This window comes from Hemiscyllium ocellatum, chromosome 36 (genome assembly GCF_020745735.1).
Source record: "Hemiscyllium ocellatum isolate sHemOce1 chromosome 36, sHemOce1.pat.X.cur, whole genome shotgun sequence".
Lineage (NCBI taxonomy): Eukaryota > Metazoa > Chordata > Chondrichthyes > Orectolobiformes > Hemiscylliidae > Hemiscyllium > Hemiscyllium ocellatum.
In genome coordinates this window covers 38589771-38601062 of record NC_083436.1, presented here as the reverse complement: position 1 = coordinate 38601062, position 11292 = coordinate 38589771, and the positions used below count along the sequence as shown (strand labels likewise).

The following is an 11292-nucleotide window of genomic DNA, read 5'->3' as shown; positions in this document are numbered from 1 at the left end:
CCATTCACCAACTACAAAAGACAGCACCTTACACATTATTTTCTTGCCTTGTCAGCGTGAGTCAATGGAATTAGTAATAAAATAGGTTGAGGTTTCTCATCACCAAAGCATGCCATTTTGAGAAAAGTCTAAATGTTCAGAAAATGCAGTTAATTTTTAACATGCTTGCTTCATCTAAAAGTAAATAGTTTCCACATACAAATGCATTTTATCCATTAAAACATTTTTTCCCCCTTTTTTTAAACAACTGGTACAGGAAGGAACTGCTTAGGAGCACTATATAATACCATGTTGACTCTTGTTCATCAAATGATGGGACCATTTACTCATAAGTTCAATTTGTATCATATAGCATAGAAGGAGGCCATTTGGGCCATCACACATGTGTTAGCTCTTTGAAAGAACTATTCAGTTAGTCCCTCATCCCCTCCCTTTCCCCAGTGAAAGGTATTGACCATCACCTTGGTACAGTTTAGATTAAGGTTCGTGTGGAAAATGGCTTTATCATCTTTTACTTTTTTGGATAGGATCAGCTATGAGAAACCAGAGAGGCCAACGAAGTCTTGGAAGATGTAGGAGGCAGCGGTGTCAAAAGGCTTGGTGAGTTTCGGAAGGGATTACCCTTCAGTACCTGGGTAGCTTTCTGCCAGGACAAAAGCAGCTACACATTTCGTATCTCTGTCAAGGGCTTAGGGAACAACTTAGCCATCTTTCTGCCCCAAAGCCTGCAAGTCAGAGGTGTACAAACTGTGTTGGAGGAAAACATTCTTTCGGCTATACATGTGCAAGGACAGTGGTCCACGAGGGGGCTGTCCAAGCCGGCCTACAAATACAGATTGCTGCCTGGGCACAGTAACTTGATCCTTCCGGCCATTCATCAGTTCCAAGACTTCTCCCGCATTGACCGTGGTCTTGATTTTACTCTGTGTGGAACCACTGCAAGCTCCATTACTCTGAATGTTTTCTGCCAGTTCCACGGAAGAGGCCTCAACCACGCCATTTTTACACTGGGCTCCTCGTCCAACTTCTTGTGCCTTCTGATAGCGCCCAACATATACATTTGAAACTTGACAGGTTTTACCATCATGAGCAGCTGCTTGGCTGGGCGATGAATATTTACACGGGTCCTCGGTGGGAATAGGTACTAATCTTCTGTCCCTTGTGCTGAGCGTTTGGCTCACAGTTCTGTTTAGACATGTAGGCTGAGGCAAGAAAAACAGAAAGAGAGAAACAAATCAATGACGGAAAACAGAACATCAGATAGGATTTCAGAGCAATGTTGGAAGCGACATGAAATGTACTTTAACACATAGCGGAGGCAAAGGTCGAGTGCTATTATCGCTAGACTATTAATCCAGAAGCTCAGCTAATGTTCTGGGACATGTGTTCGAATTGCATCATGGCAGATGGTGGAATGTGAATCTGAAAAAGAAGTCTGGCGTTAAGAATTTACAGATAGCCATGAAATCATTGCTAATTGTTAGGAAAAATGCACATGGCTCACGAATGTCCTTTAGTGAAGGAAATCTGCTTGATCTGCCCAAGATGTGACTCCAGACCTCAGCAATGTGGTTGACTGTCAACTGCCTTTGAAATGGCTTAGCAAAACACTCAGTTCAAGGGCAACTAGGGACAGGCATTAAATGCTGGGCAACCATCAAAGTCTATGTCCCACAAATGAATTTAAAATTAATAGCCCTTCCAAAGGGTAGTACCCCATTCTCACCAATGTGTCTTTGTTACTTGTTGGCAAAATAATTTGACCAAATCAGGATCCATTATAGAATGAGAAAGAGTGGGCATGTTGGATTTGTGCAGCAGACATGTCTTGCACAAACTATTTTAACTGTTAGTGTCTTAGTCAATTCAATATGGTAACACTTGCTCAGTTGGTAGCTCTCTGGTCTCTGTGCATTCAGTACCTGCTCCATAGGGCAAGTTTCAGGCTGACTTTAGTGTTAGCCTGAAGAGGTGCTGCACTGTCCTAGATTAAGAATGTTACCAGTCTGTGTGCCTGCTTGTGAAACCCTACTGCTACATAAATGGGCCACTTCACCAAGAGTATGGATGAGCACAATGTTCTGAATCACTTTCCATTGGGCTGTATCATACAAATTATGCAAACTAGTGAACAAATGAGTGCTTGGTCATTACTAATACTTCAATGATCCTATTAAGCCAACTGAAATCCACAATGCTCCCCAGCCAATTTGCCCCATCTACCATTCATGTTTAAATAATATATTTCAATCGACTGAACTGTACTGACAGAAGACATTAATGTGAATCTGAACAACCTCAAACAACTTTGTTCATTCAAACTGAGTGAGTGGAATTTGAATTCAATAAAAAATCTGGAATTAAGGGTCTAATGATGACCGTGAAACCATTATTGACTTGGAAAAACCCATCTGATTCACTAACATCTGTTAGGGAAAGAAATCTGTCTGGCTTACCCTGGTCTGGTCTACATGTGACTCCAGACCTGCAGCAATGTGGTTAACTCTCAACTGCTCTTTGGGTAATTAGAGATGGGGAATAAATGCTGGCATAGCTAGAGACACCCACATCCTGTGAATGAATTTTTAAATAGTAAGACCTATTAAAGCATTAAACATTTGGACATTGCTGCACAACTTGTCAAGTTAAAACAAGCAGAAAGAGTAGCTTCTAGCTACTTCTCCTGAAATTGATTGTAGCAAATCCAACTTGGTGAATAACAGCTACCTTTCACATATCAAAGAGTGCTTCTCGGGGGAAGGAGGGAATGCACAGGTAAATGGAGCTACAGCCATAATCAGACCAACCATGATCTTCCTGAATGGTGATGCAGGCTCAAGGGGTCAAATAGCCCAACTCCGATTTATGTTTTTACATACTGCGGTTTTGCACCAACACTGACATTGAGAATCAGACATTTTGCGGAGTCCTTTTAAAATACAGAAGCCTTGGCAACTAGGACCAGCTTCAACTAAAGTGGCAGGTTTACACAATGGAAGAATGATAGCATTGTAATGTTTCACAAAACTGAGGGTTAGACATACTATGGAAAGGAAGAAGCACTGTATATCTGTCATTGATAGAGAAGGTAAAGACCATAAGACCATACATATAGGAACAGAATTAGGCCATTCAGCCTAGTGAATCAGCTCCCCATTCAATCACGGCTGACATATTTCTCAACCTCATTCTCCTGAATTCTCCCCTTAACCCTTGATCCCCTTGCTAATCAAGAACCTATCTATCTCTATCTTAAACGCACTCAATGGTTTTGGCTTCCACATTCTTCCACAGCAATGAGTCTCGCAGATTCACCAACCCCTAGCTGAAGACATTTCTCCTTATCTCAGTTCTAAAGGGTTGTCCCTTCACTTTGAGATTGTGTCCTTGAGTTTTAGTCTCTCTACTCCACTCTACTCTCTACTCCACTCCATCCAGGCTTCTCAGTATTCTGTCAGTTTCAATCTGAACCCCCATTCATCCTTCTAAACTCCATCATAGCAACAATGCCCTCAGTTCCTTCATCCAGATTGATAAGGTAAGATATATAATATGGACCCCTGCAGAACTCCAGTAGTCACTGTCTGCTGTCCTGAAAAAAGACCCTTTTATCTCAACTCTCTGCCTTCTGCCAAGTCTTGATCCATGTCTGAGCCTAACACCATGGGCTCTTATCTTATTTAGCAGCCTCCTGTGTGACACCTTGTCAAATGCCTTTTGGAAATCTAAATAGATCACATCCACTGGCTCTCCTTTGTCTAAGTTGCTTGTTACTTCCTCAAAGAATTCAAACAGATTTGTCAGGCATGACCTCCCTGTGACAAAACTATACTGCCTCAGCATTATTTTACCAAATACTTCCAAGGACTCCACAATCTCATCCTTAATCATGGACTCCAAAATTTTACCAACATCTGAGATTAGGCTAACTGGTCTATAATTTAAAAATACTTTGAAATTTTTCCCACATAATATTCTTTTTTACAGTTTGATGTAACCTCACCCACCACGTCACTTACAAAGTTGTGAGACAACATAATTTAAGTAAACTGGAAAATTCAAAGTCCATCTCTCCAAATCTCTGCCTGCAATTTTCCCTCTGTGTTAATCTCACTTCTAATTTTTTTGCCAGACTCTTTGGTTAAAGACAAGCAGGAGGCTAGAATAACAGAGCAGGCCGAACAGCGTCAGGAGGAGGAGAAGCCAATGTTTTGGGTATAACCCTTCTTCAAGAATAGAGTTGGGAGTAGGAGGAGCTGCAGATAAAGGTGGCGGGGGAGGATTTTGGTTGGAGAGAGGGGCGGAATGGTCAGGTAGTGATAGGTAAACACAGGTGGTGGGTATGACCTGGGAGGGATGAATCCAGTTGGTAGCTGGAAAGGAGGTGGGGGGGCTGTGCTGGAAAGGGAGTCAAGGATGTTTATGCTTCCATGCAATTGTATACAATATTTCACATAGTAAAATGATTGCCATCATTGTTTCAGTTGAAACACACAATGCCAGATCTGATGGTACTGCTCTATGGGGAGCCAACATGGGTTGGATAGACCAAAGCCCTCCTTTTGAACCATCATGCCTCCACGATCTCCAGTGATGCAACTCAAAATTGTGTGTTTGCAAACAAATTAGCATAGTCTTTTCCAATGCAGCCCTCTAAATGGTTCTAACAACTGACTGATGACAACACTCCAGCTGGACAGTTCTATCCCAGCAGCATTTCATTCTGAGTCAAATGTGAAACTTTTAGGTGCTCAGGAAAGTAAAATACATCTGTCAGAGTTACATAAGAAGGAGAACTCGTAATTTCCCCTCAAGCAGTCACATGCATTATGCAAAAGTCATGTCACAATACAAATTTTGAAGCCAAACTAGAAGAGAGAAGTAATGGTCAGTACATAACAAAAGCACAAATCATTGTGACTGCATGACAATACAAAAGGTAAACAGAAGAAATATTAATCCCATAATCACACTGCATGTCTAGTTAATCTAATATTAGTATTTAAATATTGTCTAATGCACTGCAAATTAGTGCTGCTTTCTGAAAAATGAGAACTAAAAATAATTCTGGTCATCAGGAACCTTTACAGACAGCCATTTGTTCTTCCAATATAGAGATTATAGCATCTCTCTGGTCATTTTAATAGGCTTTGCTGTATTAACAATTAACTGAATTTTTATATCCGTGGGCATTGTGCCCTGATTATTCTGGGTTATTGGTTAATGCAGACCTTCAATTTATTACTGCCAGTTTCGTATATTTAGGAAGAATAGAGGTTACTACAATCTGTTCACATTTATGAAGTTTACAACCAATTAAGTAAAGTTTATTTCTCGATGAGCCCACAGGATTGCCAGTCTTGATAAATGTCATCCACAGTGAAGAACAAACTGTCCCTTGAGAGGTGTTTGTACTAACTGCTAGCACAAAAACTAACCCAGCATAACACGAAGGTCTCAAAATAAGAAACATTCCCTTTTCAAAAAAAAATCAACAACTGTGTCAATCAGTTTGGCACAGGCACCTTTGATAGGGCTTCACAAACTTTACCAAACTGTGGATCACTGTTCCTCTCTACATATCTCTCAAATTCCTCACTCATTTTACAATTTGCCAAATTCCCTCCTATACTGTAAGGGCCTCCAAAGTTGCCTGCTCACTACTTCAAAACTGGTATTCAATATTAATCGCTTGAAATACCTTCTACCTTGCAAAGAGGTGGGAGATGAACATTCTCTGAGCAAGTTTGTTAATTCATTGACTTCTCAAGCTTTTCATCATTCATTAATGAATTGATATTTTGAAGGATTAATGTATGCCAAAATTTTCAAATAAAACGTCTTGTAATTACCTATCCTAAAATTAATCAATTTACAGTATAACAGGATTGCAAAATTGTGCAGGTCTATTATTCTGCTTTTAGATAGTGAAAAATCACCAGTTTTGGCTTGTTATTTCCTCAGTTCACAGGTTGTACTCACATATAAGAAATTATGGACAGGAAAACACCCTTTTGGTCCATCTATTTTTCCCCAGCAGAATGGCAATACTATATGTATGATAGAATATTCACTTCCCACTGCACTCAACCCAAATTTTCTCCAGATTGAGATGATATTTAAGTTACTTTAACTGTTAAAGGATTATGGATGAGCACCTCAAAGGTGCTTTTGTTACTGTAATGTCATTAAAAGAGCAGTGAGAATTTGAATTTAACTAAAGCTAACTCTGAAATCGCTGATTATCTGACCACACTTCCTGTTAGTTGTAACTAAAATTGCTGGACATATTACTGGACTGAATGAGAGAGCAAAGAAAACTTGGAATAATTTAAGAAATAGCTGAATACTCTGGAGGAGAGTTGCTATTAGATGTTATTAAAGAAAATTGAGGAATCTTATGATATCTCAAACACAGCTCCTCAGTTATGCGATGGAGTAGGTGGAAAGATGAGAGATTTAAATGCTGACCAAGACATCTGGTAAGATTCCTCTGCTCTTCTTCAAGATAGTCCAACTGAATCTTTTACTCCCACTTGAGAGGGGGAAACAGCACCATTTTCTAGCATTCCTTCTGAAAGATGGCATCTACAACAGGGAAGCATTACCTCACCCTGGATGTCACCCTAGTTTATTGGCAGAAATGTTTGGTAGTCCAGGGTCTCTATCCACTACCCTCAAGCAAAAACAGGCAGGGCCTAATCCAGGGGCTTGCCCCGCGGACAGTGAATGGCATTCAGGCCAATTATTGGCATGACCTTAGGTTTTCAGCCCCAGCAGCAGAGATTGTTCCACCTTTGAGAGGTGTTGGGCAATGAAATCTTCACGATCTGTCTGGTCCAAGTAATGCCATAAAGAGTGTTAACTCCCGCTGCGACTACATGGAATCTCCAACTTTGAGGAGCCATGGAGCTGGAAATAAAGCTTAGTTTTGGGAGGAGTGAGGAGAGCTTGAAGGGCAGTTCAGAGGGTCAGGCCTAGAAGTCCCAAGTGAGGGGGTGGAAAACTTTCGGGGCTTCTTATGACGCCATGAATGAAATATCTCTACCATCTCATTGACCAAAGACTCTCACAGTGAAAGATGCCGGGTTGGATATGTTTTGGCATCATTTATCTTGCTATTGGTTAAATCCCAGTTGTGGCAAGATAAGAACATTAAAGGGAGGATTAACTAGCCACATAGGAGTTTCAATAGGCTCAAGGATGGATCAGTAAACCAATGTTAATCTTGCCATTGGTAACATTGAGGTGGGGTCAGCTGCACAGAGGTAGATGATGGATGCAGCATGAAAGGCATTTTCCAGCCTGCTTGCCTGTAAGCCCATCGCTGAGAGACCAGCCCCAAGAGTTTGAGTTTGTGCAGCAGAGTTTAAACACCCAAGCTACTGCCTCAGAACCGTAAATGACTGAACGTCTACCATCTGGTTAAGTTACCAGATGAGTGTGAAACTTAGGTCAGTGAGTACATTGCATGGATAAGTACAGACACCAGGGCATGTACAAATTACACATCAACAATCATTCACCATTCTTCCTTGTATCTTCAAGCTTTATCTCTCAGCCAAAACTTTATACAGTAGTCCTCTGCACCCACTCTGCAATGTAACTGAGAAGGTGTTTGAGATGAGCTCACTCGATCAAAAGGATACACAGCTCAAATGGACATTTCTCTAGAGAGAACTCCAAACCCACTCGCCCTACCAGTCAGCTATTCCTTGACCTAATTCCGTGTTTTCTCTTGTAGTAACATTGCTGCATAGAAAAAAGGCATTGAGAAAATGATAACTTTAAAGGGTTATACAATGAAGACAGGAGATACTGGAGAAATAGAAAATCAAATTTAATGTTTTGAATTCAATATGACTCTTCTTTAGAATTCCTAATACAACTTGAAGAGTTATATTGTCTTAAGTTTCAAAGGAATCCTCATTGTATTTCAAGTGCATTTATACTGGCAGAATACAAGTAGCCCTGCGAAAGATTTCAGTTGCAGTTCTTCTTTTAAATAAAAATAATATGTTTAGATTAGTCATGGAATGAGATGGATTATCTAGGGCTATATAAATCCATTATGCTGTTTATTTAATGGCTTGTGCGTTGGTTTAGTGAACAATATTGAAAAGCTGTAGTTCAAGCATCAAATTATCAAAAACCCCTGTAGAACATAGAGCATAATACATTGCCAATTATGAATGCAGACTTCACAACAGAACTAACTGTGAACCAACAATCCAAAGAAATAAATTACAATTTGAGGGAGAAATGATAACATAGTATGCTGCTGATACAATGGTGTTTAATTCTTATTGACTGGATCATAAACTAAAAGGCCATGTCTAAAGGGCAGATTTGTTTTTCTCAAAACCTTAATTGTCTTGAAAGATTTGTATGCAGTGATGGGAAGAGGTGACTCTTTAGGTGAAACGCCAATCAGTTGAAACAGTTGTGAACAGCAGGCAGTTTTGTGGTACACAACTGAATGGTTGAGTGCAGAGGGCAAGTGTTCAAGCATGACTAGGTTGTGAAAATCCTGGTAGCAACATCGTGAAGCTGAGAACTTCCCTGAGCAACATTTTGAACAAAACTATGGTCAGAAGTCATGGTCTGAAGGTGTTGAACTCAATGTTGAGTCCTAAGGGTTGTGAAGTGCATAAGCATAAAAACCTCCTGCCTGCATTGGGCTTCTATTATCCAAGCTGAGGCCTTTTCAAGTAAAATATCTTGCAGCAAAGAATAATCTTCTGGACAATACCCTCACTTGATTCTTATGCTCTAAAGTGAAGTTTTTGGTCAGATATCTAGTTATTGTGGGCTTTTCTGCCAGTCTTGGTGCTAGAGACAGAGACCTTCAACTTACCCTCAACCTTCAAGGGTATAGTGCAGATGCTGGGAAGTGGGATTAGAATGGGCAACTAGCTTATTCAGCTGGCACAGAGACAATGGGCTGACTGGCATCTGGCCATGCTGTAACTTTTCTATGATTTTCTCTGTAGTTCAAATTGGTTGCTTGGTTCACAACATTACAGAGGCAGCTCCACATTAAAATCATTCCATTATCTGTAAAGCACTGTAGTGAATTATATATACTGTAGTATATAAAGCCATTTTATAAATGCAATTTCTATCTGTCTTTAACCTTAGCCATCATATTAAATTACATTTTATGAAATTGGGTGACACCTGCAGTTAGTGGGTGATCCTTTACACTTCTAGTAGTATCTAGGTCAGAAGTGAGCAGGCAAGAAATGCCTCCAGATTCAATAAGGTTAGACAGTTTCTTGTCAATTTTCTACAGGAGTATCCATGGCACTTGTTCCCTCCATTCAAAACAAGGAAACCTCCACCCTTCTTGTCCTCTATTTTTCTCAATGGCAGCTAAGTTTCCAGCTGCATCTCATTTAATGTCACTGTAGAACACCAAATCTCCATTTTGGATCAAGTTCTTACAATCATTAAGCATTTTCAAAGTATCCTCTTGACATGAAAAACACTCATCTTTGAAAGATAATTGCAACATTATTCTCTAGCATTATTGCAGTGTAAAGATAATTTTGAATTGCTGCAGTAAATTATTTGTTTACTGTTCTTAAATTTATATTCAAATTTTTGCCTGTAATTTTTACTTTTAACAGACTAAATAAGAACAGCTGGATTATTACAAGTCAAGATGGACCTGAAGACCTTTAAAAATAGTATGTGGGATCTTAGGATGGAAAATCTTCCCCTCACTATTTCTGACTGGTTCTATTTTTGTTGTTGGAGTTAAGGTGGTGGATTGCACTCCATCAGACAGCAAACCCAAATGCAGCAAAACTATTTGAACTTCAAATAGACCACACATCGGTTGTTATAACAGCCTTAACCCATAGCGTTAATTATGGAAAAGCCTTGAATGTTCTTCAAAGACTACTAAGATTGATTCAAGTTGAAAGTCTCTTAAGTCCCCAGCCCTTTAACTTGGGAAATAAATAAGGCTTAAGCTGTCAGTGAGAGATCAAAACAACAATCCTTCAGGACTACTGTTATTGACAGTTATCTGGGGTGTAAGTTAGAAAATATCATGAACATTTGATCATGCAGTTCCAATTGACATTTGTTAACATTTCTTCTTGGGCAAGTATTATATCATTATGAATGCTCAGCTGAGTTTGAAAAGCTTCATTCATCTCAGAGGGTGTTTCTGGGTTTTGCAGTTCTATTCAGTTTGGTGATGCTATTAAAGGATTTGCTATCGTTGACATGGAGTCTAAATACAAAGTTGTTTGTTTTCATAAGAGATTAACCACTTGAGATGACTTAAAGGCTTTGAATTGGATATTGCATATCAATGACAGCTCTATTAGATTATTATACGCTTATTTCTGTTCACTCTTACATGCCCCCAGTGGCCACTGAGGTGAATAGAGAATGAGTGGAAATGAGTGCAATGGGGGCATGAGGTGGTATTGGTAAGGATAATGAGCTGACATAAAAGAGGCATGAGGTCTCATGGAGGAGGATGAGGAGGGGTGAGAGGGTGGAGTGAATAGTGACAAGAAATGAAGAATGACAGGTAAGGGTCAAACAGTGTCAAAACAACAGGGATGAATGCAAGGTAATGTGAAAATCACACAACACCAGGTTATAGTCCAACAGGTTTAATTGGAAGCACTAGCTTTCAGAGCGCAGCTCCTTCATCAGGTGGTTGTCATTTCGATATGTGTGATCTTCTTGGAGATCCTCTCCACTTTAAGCCGGCAGTTTGTGGAGTCTGTAGTAGACATGGTTTGGAGATGCCGGTGTTGGACTGGGGTGTACAAAGTTAAAAAGCACACAACATCAGGTTATAGTCCAACAGGTTTAATTGGAAGCACTAGCTTTCAGAGCACCGTTCCTTCATCAGGTGGTTGTCTCCAAATCAATGTAATGTGAGGCACAGATTGTCACACACTTTTCCCCAGGGCAGAAATGGCTGTCACGAGGGATAATAATTTTAAGGTGACTGGAGGAAGGTATAGGGGAGATGTCAGAAGTAGGTTCTTTACGCAGAGAGTGGTGGGTGCATGGAATGGACTGCCAGCAGTGGTAGTAGAGTTTGAGGTATTAGGGACACTTAAGTGACTGCTGGACAAGGACATGGACAGCAGTAAATCGAGTGGTGTGTAGGGTAGGTTGATCTTGGATTAAGATAAATGCTCAGCACGACATTGTGGGCCGAAGGGCTTGTACTGTGCTGTACTGTTCAATGTTCTAATTCCCATCAAACCTTGACCTTTAACCACCCTGCATTGGCACCTGTTCATCCTTACGACC

The 11292-nt window shown here is 40.2% G+C and overlaps 1 protein-coding gene across 1 annotated transcript in view; it reads right to left on the bottom strand.

Moving 5' to 3' along the window:
- Nucleotides 1–701: 701 nt before the first annotated feature.
- The window catches only part of ccser1 (coiled-coil serine-rich protein 1), a 1124107-nt gene continuing 1113516 nt past the window's right edge, over nt 702–11292 (bottom strand). The window contains exon 10 of the mRNA XM_060851459.1: nt 702–1202. Within this exon, the coding sequence (XP_060707442.1) occupies nt 702–1202 (501 nt within the window). The remainder of the gene's footprint in view (nt 1203–11292) is intronic.